Source organism: Oncorhynchus tshawytscha, unplaced genomic scaffold (genome assembly GCF_018296145.1).
Source record: "Oncorhynchus tshawytscha isolate Ot180627B unplaced genomic scaffold, Otsh_v2.0 Un_contig_4474_pilon_pilon, whole genome shotgun sequence".
Lineage (NCBI taxonomy): Eukaryota > Metazoa > Chordata > Actinopteri > Salmoniformes > Salmonidae > Oncorhynchus > Oncorhynchus tshawytscha.
The window spans coordinates 78,535-93,869 of NW_024609733.1; the positions used below are offsets into that span (position 1 = coordinate 78,535).

General features: G+C 44.6%; 1 protein-coding gene across 1 annotated transcript in view; it reads right to left on the minus strand.

Moving 5' to 3' along the window:
• LOC112235614 (bromodomain-containing protein 4) overlaps positions 1-15,335 on the minus strand; it is a 40,601-nt gene that overhangs the window by 6,661 nt on the left and 18,605 nt on the right. Inside the window, 14 exon segments of the mRNA XM_042317352.1 lie at positions 3,865-4,060; positions 4,062-4,153; positions 4,156-4,325; positions 4,716-4,944; positions 5,426-5,574; positions 5,577-5,786; positions 6,056-6,163; positions 6,464-6,843; positions 10,577-10,791; positions 11,112-11,390; positions 11,888-12,016; positions 12,224-12,625; positions 13,102-13,490; positions 14,918-15,053. Of these exon segments, the coding sequence (XP_042173286.1) occupies positions 3,865-4,060; positions 4,062-4,153; positions 4,156-4,325; positions 4,716-4,944; positions 5,426-5,574; positions 5,577-5,786; positions 6,056-6,163; positions 6,464-6,843; positions 10,577-10,791; positions 11,112-11,390; positions 11,888-12,016; positions 12,224-12,625; positions 13,102-13,490; positions 14,918-15,053 (3,084 nt within the window).

Genomic DNA, 15,335 nt, shown 5'->3' on the forward strand with positions numbered 1-15,335 from the left:
GAATGGTTTTCCGCAGGGTTCTGTTTTTTTTTCTTTCTGTTTTTTTACTCACATACATGATTCAAACAGTTATAGAAACTTCAGAGTGTTTTCTACCCAAATCTACTAATAATATGCATATCTTATCTCCTGGGGATGAGTAGCAGGCAGTTGAATTTGGGCATGCTTTCATCCAAAATTCCGAATGCTGCCCCCTATCCTAGAGGTTAAGTTAGGGGGGGGGGGCTCAGTTGGTTGAGGGGCAACTCTTGGGAGGATCTTGGATGGTTGGTGGCCTGGAGGTTGGGGTCTTGGGCCAGTGGGTCGCTGGTTCGGGTCCGTGTTTTAACTTGGTGGGAGATCTGTCGACGTGCCCTTGGGCGGGGTCCTTGACCCCTCCTGTGGGTTGCTCTGGACGGGAGACGGTTAGATGACTGAATGTAATGTAAAGGTTGAATGGCGTCACTGCAGGCAGATTGTATTCAAAAAAATATTTTTAAAAACAATTCCAGACAGAATAACCTACTGTTTTTTGACGAACTCCAAGGTCTTCTGATAATACTAGACCCTTGCGAATCGACATCCCTGTGTTTTGAGAGAAATGTCTGTTTGACAGGTGTTGCTCACGGATTGAGGAAGAAAACAATAACTGATTCGATCAAATGAACGAAGTGCTGCGCATAGCCTATATACGAAGGGCCTGAATGTATCAACATTCACAGTGAATGCTTTTGTTCATATGTTTTGTAGGAATGGATTGAATATTGCCAAATGCATCAGTAAAAAAATTAATTTGCCTATTTAATGTAACCCTTTCCGTTAATAGATTGCAAAGCAGCATACAACTGACCTAAACCTTTGGAAAGGATAAGTTTACTTTCGCACCCAAGTGCACTGTTTAGCTCACATCTGAAGGCTGGGGGACATTTAGGACATCTAGGATTGCAGTAAAAAATTATTACGGGGCAGTTTGGAAAAAAGTAATCCCGCCCGAATCGTCCTCTGGAATAACGGACATTCTGGAGTAACAATTACATAGCCAATATCGTCTAGTAATACAAGTCCCGTGCCAATAGGGCTTAGCCTAATGTTTAAGAAAATTGAAGAGATAGCAAACCAACTTAATTAGGTCTATAAATCAATAGCCTAACTGTTAAATGTGCCTGGCTTTATAAAATCATCCATATATACACAATACCAGTCCAAAATTTAGACACACCTACTCATTCAAGGGTTTTTCTTAATTTTTCACTTGACATCCAAACTATGAAATAACACATATGGAATCATGTAGTAACCAGAAAAGTGTTAATCAAATCAAAATATATTTCATTTTTGAGATTCTTCAAAGTAACCACCCTTTGCCTTGATGACAACTTTGCACACTATTGTGGACTAGTGTGCAAATTTGTGGAAGTTATTTATTTAATTATTCTTAATGCGTTTGCACTAATCAGTTGCGCTGTGACAAGGTAGGGGTGGTATACAGAAGGTAGCCCTATTTGGTAAAAGTCCAAGTCCATATTACGGCAAGAACAGCTTAAATAAGCAAAGAAAAACGACAGTCCATCACTACTTTAAGACATGAAGGTCAGTCAATCCGGAAAATATCAAGAACTTTCAAAGTTTCTTCAAGTGCAGTTGCAAAAACCAAGCGCTATGATGAAACTGACTACCACAGTAAAGGAAGACCCAGAGTTACCTCTGCTGCAGAGGATAAGTTCATTAGAGTAACTTCACCTGAGATTGCAGCCCAAATACATGCTTCAGAGTTCAAGTAAGAGACACATCTCAACATCAACTGTTCAGAGTGCGTGAATCTGGCCCTCATGGTCAAATTCCTGCAAAGAAACCACTACTAAAGGACACCAATAATGTTTCTTGAGCCAAGAAACCCGAGCAATGGACATTCGACCAGTGGAAATCTGTCCTTTGGTCTGATGAGTCCAAATTTGAGATTTTTGGTTCCAACCACCATCTTTGAGAGACGCAGAGTAGGTAACCGGATGATCTCTGCATGTGTGGTTCCCACCATGAAGCATGGAGGGGGGCTTTGCTGGTGACACTGTCTGTGATTTATTTAGAATAAGGCACACTTAACCAGCATGGCTACCACAGCATTCTGCAGCAATACGCCATGCCATCTGGTTTGCTCTTAGTGTGACTATCATTTGTTTTTCAACAGGACAATGACCTAACAACCTCCAGGCTGTGTAAGGTCTGTTTGACCAAGAAGGAGAGTGATGGAGTGCTGCATCAGATGACATGGCCTCCACAATCACTCAATTGATGGTTTGGGATGAGTTGAACCGCAGAATGACGGAACAGCAGCCAACAAGTGCTCAGCATTTGTGGGAACTCCTTCAAGACTGTTGGAAAAGCATTCAAGGTGAAGCTGGTTGAGAGAATACCAAGATTGTGCAAAGCTGTCATCAAGGCAAAGCGTGGCTACTTTGAAGAATCTAAAATATATTTTGATTTGTTTAACACTTTTTTGGTTACTATATGATTCCATGTGTTATTTCATAGTTTTGATGTTTTAACTATTATTCCACAATGTAGAAAATAGTAAAAATAAAGAAAAACCCTTGAATGAGTAGGTGTGTCTAAACTTTTGACTGGTACTGTATCTAAATAAATAAGACAGATCTAGCTTCTGTTGAGTGTTTAATAGCCTACTGATTCCAAGAGCACCAAGTCTCATGAAATGGCAAAATGTCTGAAAACAGCCAAATCTGTGAAATTGCTTTTTTAAATGTTTGCTATAATAAAGGCTTTATAATTTTCTTGAGTTAGAACAGACTGGTATTACTTATTATTTAGCGTTTACGCTGTCACAAACCAGCAGAAAAATAAAATTTTAATCCATCACAGCACCTGTTTGTCATGGATAATATGTGCGTAGTTCTCGCTCCTATACCCTCCTTTTTCTTTATCTCCTTCTCCTTATTATTACAATTATTATAATAATAAGTAATGTTGTTATCCTTAGAAGGCTTTGTAGAGTAGCCTTGTACAACCACAATCGAGCTTTAGGACTAAGAGCGTGTCCTGTTCAGTCTTAATACGGTAAATTACTTAGGCCTATATTTTAATATATAGTCTAATCAATCATTTATTCGTTCATGCAATCACACGAGACATTCATGCTTTGAAATGAAATCAAGCAGTTTTGTTTTAAAATTAAATAAAGGGAGCTTTGGATAACTAACCTAAACAAGAAATAAACCGCAATTCACAAATGCATGCAACTGTTTTTAGCCTGCTGTAATAAAGGCTTTATATATTATTCGTTAGAACAGAGTCTCTGGCACAGTTAGTGTTTATTTTTCACGTCATCCGCTCCATTTTGCTGTCGATATTACTGCGTTTATTTTATTTTAACCAATTAATTGATGTGATTATGATAGGCTATAGGTCAGGCCCTATTTGTCACATACATGCGATGCTTACATGTGTCACGTAAAGAGAGAGCAAGGGTTGAGGGAATAGGGAAAGTTTTTCCTAAACCAATTTGGGATTTCGGTAACAGAACTTCTGTCAGAAACAAGTGAGAAACTATATGGCTGTAATGATGTTGCAGCTTCAGCACAGACAGCTCACATAAACACTTGCTGTGCTGTCTTTCTCTGCAGTAGGGAGGAGAGCGAGACAACGTGCTCCAGTCATCTATACTCATCAAACCGTGTGTATCAGACAAGCTCAGTGCGTACGTAGTTGATTTTATTTAAACACATAGGTTGTGTCTGCCCATATATGGAAAAGTAAGTTTAAACATTTCAACAAATGGATTGGTCGAAAGAACCATTCATTCGACCAATATTATTTTTTAGTCGGGGACAGCCCTAAAATATATTACACACTCAACGTATACACAATACAGACCTGTACAGACTGCAGGAGGGGAGCCTGGTTCTGTTGTTGTTGGCGAATCTGGAGAGACTGCATGATCTGCTGGGGATTGTGTGGTTGTTGGCCAGGTCTTCCCTGGCTCTGTCCCTGCTGGAGCTGTTGCAGGTAGAGATGCACCTGGCTGAGGGGTAAGGGCGGAATCACCTCCTCATCGTCCTCCAGGAGCATCTGGGGGCAGGGAGGACATCAGACCCTGAGGGGTGAGGGTGGGGGGAAAGGGGCCGCTGCTGCAGGGACTGGGGGGGCGGGGTGGAGAATGTGGGGCTGGAGGTGGTGCTGGGGTGGAGGGGCTTGTGGCTGGAGCTGTTGTTGTTGTTGTTGTAGTAGTAGGGTTGGCTGGGTCGCTGGTTGCTGCTGCTGCGGGGGTTTGGGAGGTAGAGCTGCTGCCCTGTGGCTGGGTCGAGATGGCTGCTGGGGCAAGGCGTTGTGCAAAGCTACATGTGAAGAGGAGGAAGGGAAATAATGAGAAAAGGTGGTTAGGAGAGTCATGATGGAAACATCACAATGAAAAAAAGTCAAAGGACTGCCTAGTTAATCTAATCATAGGTCAACAAATTCTTAGAATAAACTTTTAGGAAGCCTTCGGATAACCCAAGACCAGCTTATTGCAGAACTGGGTTCAAATAGTGTTCTTTCAAATACCTATCTTGCGTTTGATCGCTCCTTCCCAGTGCACCAGATGGGTGGGTTTGGCAAATTATAGACTTGTCCATTGGTCCCATTACGCCAGGCAAGCTCAAATCAACCATAGTATTGGCATTATAAAAAAATACGAAAGACTATCTGACCTCAGGCAGGTCTGGCTTGAAGAGGCCGGGACTTACCTGGGTTAGGGTTGGGAGGGTTGGGGTGGATGGGGTGCTGGTTGAGAAAGGGGTGCGTCTCCGGGGACACCGGCCCCGCTGCCGAGTGAACGTTGAGGTGGGGGGGCAAGGCAGGCGACGAGGAGTGGTGGTGCTGGGACAGGTGCATGAGTGGCTGCTGGCCGAAGTGGGGCAGCAAATCAAACGTGTTCTCCAGCAACTGGGAGGACTCCAACGCCGTGACCGTTACCTAGGCATTAAACACACGCACGCACCATCATACAATGAACTTCACTGCTGCACTTTTTCAAATGCTATTTTAGTCATTTGTAAAGTCCCACTGTACAGTCCCCATCCAATCAAATCGTATTGGTCGCATACACATATTTAGCAGATGTTATTGTGTGTGTAGAGAAGTGCCCCACTACATGTTTTCTATTTCATCTTACTGCTGTTTTTAAGTCCTGTAATAAGCTTTTATGAAAACAGACAATAACATTCTATCATGTCGTATCTTTCAAACCACATATGAAATAAACATTCAAGCTTTGTGTTTTTATCCTGGATAATGGATCATGTATGTAATGTTAAGTATCTTAAATAAATCCTTGTGTATTTTCCTACTAGCACTGACTTTTCTGAGGGAACATGTACTTCCGACTGTTAAATATGTCTCCGGCTGGGGCAGCCTACTACTTTTAGTTCTCATAAATTCAATCAATCAATCTTACCGGGGGAGGGGCCATGTAGGTGGCGGGGGAGGGGTTATGGTGCTGTTGTTGCTTCAGGTGGATGCTGGGCTGCAGGACAGGACCCTGGGGGTAAGGGTGGCCATGGGGGTGAGGGGGGCCATGGGGGTGAGGGGGCCATGGAGGTGAGGGGGCCATGGGGGTGAGGGTGGCCCTGGGGGTGAGGGTGGCCCTGGGGGTGAGGGTGGCCCTGGGGGTGGGTGGCCCTGGGGGTGAGGGTGGCCCTGGGGGTGAGGGTGGCCCTGGGGGAGGGGCCCAGCTCCAGACATGGTATGGTGGAGATGGGGCTTCTTCCCTTCGTTGGTCCCGTGGCCTTTCTTCTGTTTCTGTTTAGGAGGGATTCCTGACAAGAGAAGGCAGAGAGGATATCCTGACTACTGAATTAAGCTTTCGTCTATCAATTCTGAATACGTGATAAAAATCTGTTGTTGACCACAGCCACAATGTGAGATTGTCAAATATTCAAGTATTGACCATGATATAGGCATGAGGTAAATAATATGGGGCACATGCGAAATACCTCAATGTTACGCTTCAAACCAAAGAAGATAATAAAGGCTTAAAAACAACATTTGAGGAGTGAAATGAGAAGAGCTTAATGCGTGTCCCTACCCTTCTCCTCATCACTGTCTGAGGAGCTGGAGTCGCTGCTGTCGGAGTCAGAGGAGGAGCTGGCCTTGATCTTGGCGGCAGTCATGGCCTCCATGGTCTTCTCTGCCACTATAGGAGAGGGCGGCACATGACTCGACATCTTCTCAAGACACACTAACATGTTAGGTCAACATAAAACTACATTGCTAAGACAAAGTTAAAGGAAACCGCTTGGCAAAATGATAAAAAGTGACCTAGGCGCTAAAGGAAAGCTGTGGAAAAGTTATCAATACCTCGTTATTCATGTTTTGTAACTGTAATTTCGGGATTGATTTGAATGAATTACGCAACATCATTACATTTCAAAGGAGGTTAGGGAGTTTCTGTTTGGCCACAGGGGGAGGCAAAGATACGCATGTTGAGACTCACCAGGAACCTTCTTCTTGTTCTTGCGGAGGCACGACGAAACGTATCTCTCCAGCTCTCTCAGCGTGGACGGCTTGAGCGTCTCAAAGTCTATCTCGATCTCGTCGGGGTTGGAGTTCTTCAGCGAGGGCTCTCTGGACTGGATGATGTGGACCACACGACCCAGCTTGTCGCCGGGCAGCTTGTTGATGTCCAGACTCAGCTGCCTCTTCTCCTCATACGACATGGGCCTACCCTTCTCCCCGGGGGCTCCAGCTGCAGCCGGGTCGTCCTCCAGGCCCTCCCCCAAGCCCGACACGGGCTGCAGAGCTGGGGGCTGCAGCGCTGCCTGAGGGCCCAGGGCTGCAGAGTGGTTGTTCTTCACCGCACCTCCCTCCTTCTTACTGCAAGATCAGAGCAGAATATATAAACTATCAGTACAATTTCAACTGGAAGAGAATAACCTTTGTCTCTATTCCAATGTCCAAACAAGCATACTACTTAGAATGAAGTAGGTTCCTGGTAACTGAGCTAAACGACTACCACCCCGCCCCGTAGCACTCACTTCCGTCATCATGAAGTGCTTTGAGAGACTAGTCAAGGACCATGTCACCTCCACCCTACCTGACACCCACTACAATTTGCTTACCGCCCCAATAGGTCCACAGACGACGCAATCGCAACCCCACTGCCCTAACCCATCTGGACAAGAGGAATACCTGTGTGCGAATGCTGTTCATCGACTACAGCTCAGCATTTAACACCATAGTACCCTCCAAACCCTGGGTCTCGACCCCGCCCTGTGCAACTGGGTACTGGACTTCCTGACGGGCCGCCCCCAGGTGGTGAGGGTAGGTAACAACATCTTCACCCCGCTGATCCTCAACACTGGGGCCCCACAAGGGTGCGTTCTGAGCCCTCTCCTGTACTCCTTGTTCACCCACGACTGTGTGGCCATGCACGCCTCCAACTCAATTAGAGGTCGACCGATTAATCGGAATGGCTGATTAATTAGGGCCGATTTCAAGTTTTCAAAACAATCGGAAATTGGTATTTTTGGGCACCGATTTTTTATATATTTTTTATACACCTTTATTTAACTAGGCAAGTCAGTTAAGAACACATTCTTATTTTCAATGATGGCCCAGGAACGGTGGGTTAACTGCCTTGTTCAGGGGCAGAACGACAAGATTTTCACCTTGTCAACTCGGGGGATCCAATCTTGCAACCTTACATTTAACTAGTCCAACGCAATAACGACCTGCCTCTCTCTCGTTGCACTCCACAAGGAGACTGCCTGTTAAGCGAATGCAGTAAGCCAAGGTAAGTTGCTAGCTAGCATTAAACTTATCTTGTAAAAAACAATCAATCATAATCACTGGTTAACTACACATGGTTGATGATATTACTAGATATTTTCTAGCGTGTCCTGCGTTGCATATAATCTGACTGAGCATACAAGTATCTAAGTATCTGACTGAGTGGTGGTAGGCAGAAGCATTCATTCAAACAGCACTTTCGTGTGTTTTGCCAGCAGCTCTTCATTGTGTGTCAAGCATTGCGCTGTTTATGACTTCAAGCCTATCAACTCCCGAGATGAGGCTGGTGTAACCGAAGTGAAATGGCTAGCTAGTTAGCGCACGCTAATAGAGTTTCAAACATTACTCGCTCTAAGCCTTCTAGTAGTTGTTCCCCTTGCTCTGCATGGGTAACGCTGCTTCGAGGGTGGCTGTTGTCGTTGTGTTGCTGGTTCGACCCCACAGAGGAGCAAGGAGAGGGACAGAAGCTATACTGTTACACTGGCAATACTGAAGTGCCTATAAGATCATCCAATAGTCAAAGGTTAATGAAATACAAATGGTATAGAGGGAAATAGTCCTATAATTCCTATAATAACTACAACCTAAAACTTCTTACCCGGGAATATTGAAGACTCATGTTAAAAGGAACCACCAGATTTCATATGTTCTCATGTTCTGAGCAAGGATCTGAAACGTTAGCTTTCTTACATAGCACATATTGCACTTTTACTTTCTTCTCCAACACTTTGTTTTTGCATTATTTAAACCAAATTGAACATGTTTCATTATTTACTTGAGGCTAAATTGATTTTATTGATGTATTATATTAAGTTAAAATAAGTGTTCATTCAGTATTGTTGTAATTGTCATTAATACAAATAAATACATAAAAATCGTCTGCTTAATCGGTATCGGCTTTTTTGGTCCTCCAATAAATCGGTATCGGCGTTGAAAAAAATCGTAATCGGTTGACCTCTAAACTCAATCATCAAGTCTGCGGACAACACAACACTGGTAGGCTTGATTACCAACAACGACGAGACGGCATACAGGGAGGTGGTGAGGGCCCTCGGAGTGTGGTGTCAGGAAAATAACCTCACACACTCAATATCAACAAAACAAAGGAGATGTTTGTGTACTTCAGGAAACAGAGGGAGCACACCCTTATCCACATCGACGGGACAGTAGTGGAGAGGGTAGTAAGTTAAGTTCCTCGGCGTACACATCACGGACAAACAGAATTGGTCCATCCACACAGACAGCGTTGTGAAGAAGGCGCAGCAGCGCTTCTTCAACCTCAGGAGGCTGAAGAAATTCGGCCTGTCACCAAAAGCACTCACAAACTTCACCGTCTGGTACGGCAACTGCTCCGCCCACAACCGTAAGGCTCTCCAGAGGGTAGTGAGGTCTGCACCACGCATCACCGGGGGCAAACTACCTGCCCTCCAGGACACCTACACCACCCAATGTCACAGGAAGGCCATAAAGATCATCAAGGATAACAACCACCCGAGCCACTGCCTATTCACCCCGCTTATCATCCAGGAGGCGAGGTCAGTACAGGTGCATCAAAGCAGGGACAGAGAGACTGAAAAACAGCTTCTATCTTCTACCATCAGACTGTTAAACAGCCACCACTAACATTGAGTGGCTGTTGCCAACAGCTCACTTCAATAATGGAAATGGATGGAAATTGATGTAAATCTGTATCACTCACCACTTTAAACAATGCCACTTAATATGTTTACATACCCTACATTACTCATCTCATATATACTGTACTCGATACCTTCTACTGCATCTTGCCTATGCCGTTCTGTACCATCACTCATTCATATATCATATTCATATATCTTTATGTACATATTCCTTATCCCTTTACACTTGTGTGTATAAGGTAGTAGTTGTGGAATTGTTAGGTTAGATTACTTGTTGGTTATTACTGCATTGTCGGAACTAGAAGCACCATTTCGCTACACTCACATTAACATCTGCTAACCATGTGTATGTGACAAATAAAATTTAGATTTGAAGTAGTGAATTCTAAATAGTATGCTAGAAGATGGGCATTGTAATGTAGCCACAGTAACGTAACATCTCTGTGAAATGCAGAAAGAGCAGAGGGAGTATACAAATCATGTTACCACACTTGCCGTGGAAATGAGACAGAAGCTTATAAATGGCTTAGAGGATTAACAACGAAACAGCTTCAGTACTTTTATAATGTGCCAATACAATCCATGCGCTCAGCAAATTATGTGTCCCCTTGAAAATGTCACAGGTCCTGACTTCTGTAAAAAAATATATATTTTACCTTTATTTAACTAGGTAAGTCGGTTAATAACAAATTCTTATTTTCAATGACTGCCTAGGAACAGTGGGTTAACTGCCTTGTTCAGGGGCAGAACGACAGATTTTTACCTTGTCAGCTTGGGGATTCGATCTTGCAACCTTTCGGTTACTAGTCCAACGGTCTAACCACTAGGCTACCTGCCGCCCCAATGCCACACCTAAGACAGAAATTCCCATAGCTGTGTATTGTACTGATGGAGAACCGGGTCAGTGCAGTACAGATGGGTATATGACAAACCAGGATCACGGAGTTAGCCAGCTAACTTTAATAAGCAACCGGAAATAACTCGTGATTTTCTGTTTAATTAAAATAGCTGCATTTAAATATTTTTTCCACCATTTTTTAAATGAATTTGCCCATTTCAAGCTCCTCTTAAAAAAATTATTCAGGCAAGTTAGCTGGCTAACTCCTTGGTCCTGCTTTGTAGCATACCCCTCTTCTCAGCTTGGCTCAGTAGTGTGAAAAAGCTATTATTGTTCCAACCTGGGTTTCTTGGTCTTCTTGGGCAGGAGCTCCTTGTTGTTGCTGCTGCTGTTGTTGTTCTTGGTCTTCTTGGGGAACTGAATGGCCGGCTCCGGGATCTCCTCCACCGCTCCTTTCCTTTTGTGCTTGTCTTTCTTCTTCTCCTTCTCTTTTCTCTTTGGTTTGCTGGCCTGTGGCTGCGAGAGGGCCGCCAGCTGCTCGTGGACAGCTTTGAGCTGTAACAGACAGACAGACAACGGTCAAAAAACAATGGATAGTCATTGACTGGACATCACCAAATATTCCAGGGGTCAGAAAAGACACAGCACCCTTCATCCATCTTCAGGGATTCAATTAGATTTGAAACAACTTTATTTATCCATCAAATGTATCACAATTGGATGTTATTAGTGCCAAAAGAGTTAGGAGGGGGTTATGGTTCATTTCAATAATGTATGATGAATAGAGATGTCACCAGAGAGGCTGGAATCCCCCAATCAGGGGGAAAAATCCAATCCTATTTGCATTCCATGTTGTTGTTTCGGTCTTTCCTCACCTGTTCTTGTAGCTCGGCCAGTCTCTGGGCTCTCTCCTCCTCCAAGTCGTTTGTGGAGGATTCCGACTCAGAAGAAGAATCACTGGAGCTGTCCGAGGATGAAGCGGGGTGTTTGACCGAGGAGGCAGGACCTAGGATGGAAGAGGCAGGGTTTAGGATGGGCGGCGGCTGGGCCTTGATGATGGGGGCGGAGGACTGGAGCAGCACGGGGGCAGGAGCCGAAGCCAACATCTCCTCGGGCTCATCTGGCATCTTGGCAAAGCGCATCTCAAACACGTCCTGTTGGAGAGAGAGAGGGAGGGGACATACTCAGTGTCAGAGTCTGGATAGAGAACAGAACTGGGTGGTGTTCAATCGGACACACCGTAGCAAAACTAGTTGCAATGGAAAAGCAAACATTGGCGTTCTGATTTTGGAAAAGTTCAGGAACCTATGAATTTCACTCGGTTTCAAAACGTATTCTCCCTATTGAACAACCCAGATTTCAAAGACATCTGCTGCACCAGTAAAACACAGAAAATAGTTTGGCAAACAGGTACATGAAACGGCCTAAGCTCATGTGGGCATTCGTTATGAAATAGATTTTTGTGACTTACATTTATCTCGTATTTACCTTACATGTTTATCTGTCACACGTGAACGTTGCTATTTATATATTTACTATACTATACTATCTTTATCTCATCAGACTTGCCACAACTTAAGTTCCTTCTGGAAAATGTAAGTAATTAAATATAATTATGAGGGTATTATTTACCGTGTTAGAAGTGTATTACCTGTAGTCTGCGTGCCATAGCCACCACCTCGTGGTCAGGTGGGTTGTACTTGTAGCAGTTAGAGAACATTAACCGCACGTCGGCAGCAAACTCCTGGGCGTCTCTGTACTGCCTGTTGTCCAGCTTCAACTACAAACACATCACAACATGTCAACAAAACCACGTCACAATGCTGGAATCCTTCTTCAGGCTTTCCTGCCAAACCTAATCCAACATAGGGCTCTGGTCGAAAGTACTGCACTATTATTATGGGCCCTGGTCAAAAGCAGTGTACTATATATCGGGAAAAGGGTGCAATTTGGGACACAGCCATAATTGTGTTCCATTCAAACCCACCTTGACAGTGGCAAGGTCCATGGGGTGTTTGATGATGTCGTGGTAGTCGTGCAGCCCCAGCATGTCCACGTTTACTGGCTTGTAGAAGGGCCAGGCGTAGGCCGCGTGCTTCTTATGTAACATGTCTCGGACCAAGCTGGAGCAGTACCGTAGCTGCTCCTGCTGCTTGGGGCTATGAGCCCCTACCCCTGGTCCTCCAGGTCCCCCTAGACCGAGACCTATCCCAAGGCCCAGGTGGTGCTGGGAGTCTGGAGCCTCCTTCTTGATTAGCTTGGTGGGCCTGGCGCTTTCACGTCGCGGCAGTGTCTTCCCCGACTTGGACTCGGCTGGAGAAGACTCACTCAGCTGGTCGTTGGCCGTGGGGGTGGTCGTGTCTGCTTTCCTCTTCTGGCTCTTTCTCTGCTAGAAGGGGGTTATAGAGAAATTAGGGGCACAGGGAGAGGGACAGAAAGGGGAAGGAGAAGAGGCAGAGTATGAGAGGAGAATGTGATTGTTTTAGATCAGATGCAAGGTAATACACAGTGTACTTTTGTCAAAAGCATTCTGAACTGCGATCGATTTGAGCTTCCTTGGCGCAATGGAACCAATGGAGTAGCCCTAAAAGTGCAAACCATGTCCATTTGGCACTCCAGAGGTTCAATTAAAAGCTCAAAGTATTTGAAGGAACGCAAACACTATTTGAATCAAATACTATTTGAAGGGTCGTTCATTATGCATCAAAATGAAAAAAAAAAAACCCAGACAAACAAGGGAGGGACCACCTCGAAACTCTCATTCATTCTCATTTTCCATTTTGCGCTATAATAAACACAACCCAGTTCTGCAAGCAATATACCCCGCACCCTCCCTGTGCATGCCAAACCCTCCATCTGACTCACTTTGGCCATGGGCACGGGGTTCTGCAGTATGGGGGCAGTGCTCTGGATGGAGGTGGGGGGCAGAGTGGTCTGGGTGGGTGGAGGAGGCACGGAGGTCATAATCGGGAGCTTAGGAGGGGCCTGGAGAGGCAGGTCCGACGGGGCCAGTGAGTAGGGGGCCCCCAGCTGTGGCGCATGGGCATGGGTGTGGACAGGTAGCGTTGGGGGCACGCGGGAGGGCAGGGCCTGCATGAGGGGCTGAGGAGGTAGAGATGGTGGCCCCTGGTCCTGGGTCTGTTGCTGCACTGGTGGTCCTCTGGTCTGAGGGCCTGGGGAGTGGCTTGAGAAGCCCCGTGTATGGGGGGTGGTGGACGGAGAATCCATAGTCGGGCCTGGCTTCAAGTTCAGACCTGAGAGGGTGTGAGACACACAGAGAGACAGAACAATGCGTGAATGAAATTGAATAAGTAGAACTACAAGAAATCTAAGATGTTAATTAAATGATATCCAGCTCAGGGCTCCAGCTATGCATTTGGTTTTCTAACTTGCTAGATAAGTGGCTAGATGTCAAGATCAAGCTTCTTGGTTACAGTAGACATTCAATCCCCTCCTGGAGAATGATCTAGGGCCCTATAAAATCCGCAATACGTAGAATGTGGACGGAAATCACGGAATCCAGACATTAAAACGGAATTCAACAAAATTCTAAAATGCATTGAACTTAGTAGGGAATCAACTAAATGTATAGAAAACGTAGCAATTAATCCAAGTTTACCATAAGACATGAACAGAATGCATCATTGATTTGCATTTCCTGCAACTTTCTGAAGACGCAAGGAACATTCCCTGTCTATGTATGTACGGTGCGCGCTACCACTTTGTGCAGCCGTTAGCATGATGCTAATGAAAAGTCTTCTGGTATATGGAAAGGCTTCCACAAAAACCTTCTCAATTAAACGTTAACTACAAAGTAGCCTATTGCATCAATCCAGTGGATATTTGTTTAGCAAACTCTATCATCACATGTGCCAAAACAACACAGCTAAATAACAGCCTTTTGCTGGTGTGCACTGTAATTAAAGGGGTAAGTTCACCCCAAAATGTTACTTTCTCAAATGTTTCCCCAGACCTCAAGTGGTCTCTTCATGTGGTTAAATTTGTTTTATTATACTTCATATTCATCATCTCCAGCACCACCCCAAAATAAACATGTGAAAATCGTGCATATCTATGTTTTGCAGTAAAAAGGCAGAGGAACATAAGTGTTTCCAATTACATTGTTGTTGCCTCGTGTGATTTCAACCTATTATGAGTAGGCATTGCATACTAATTGTCTACTAATGTAATTGGAAACACTTCTCTTCTTCTATCCCTGTTGCCTAAATTGTTGAGCGTAAAAACACAATTTTTAAATTGCGTCCACTTACGGTAACACCGTATACACGGTATGGTACAAAAAAGGTATGACGGTATAAAAACGTGGATACCGCCAAACCCTAAATTGAATTAACTTAAATGTATTTTGGTGCCAGTTGGCAACCCATCCCAGGATTAATTGACACAAACATACATTATGATGATACACAGTGATAATTATTCCTTTTATTTAGTATGAAAAGTGGAGGTTACACACTCGAAACATGAAACCCCCCCCAAAAAGTCACAAGATATGACAAAAGACAACCTGAAACCTACTGTGCAAAGTTTGAGCAAAGTTCCAGCAACTATGGTGGACGCATAACCTGGCCAGCACAGTTCAGTAGGGTATTGGAAACCCCAGGCCAGGAGTGTGTATGCGTTTCAGTGTGTGCCTGTGTGTTTGTGTGCAGTACCCTACCTCCTTCCCGTCGGCCCCGGCCTCGTCCCTTGCAGGTCATGACAGCAATCTCCGTCTCGTCCTGGGGCATCTCAGTAATCTTCTGGAGAAACATCTTCTCCAGCTGCTCAGCCATTAACACTATGTCATCTCCAGGCTTCAGTCATGGGGAGACAGACACTCCATGTTAATACAGTACCAGAAACCAAAGCCTATACATACCTAAGACCTAGAAGTACACAGATCTAGCACTATCTAGGACCTAGACATACATTTATCTAGCACTACCTAAAAAAAGGCATCCATTCTAAAACAGTGTCCATTCTAAAAGTTAGCCAAACTAAATATGTCTCTGATACTAACTATATGGGGTGTGGTGGTCATAAAATGAACCACCTCATTCAAATTGTCAGGGTTAGTGGTTCCAAGCCCTTTCTAT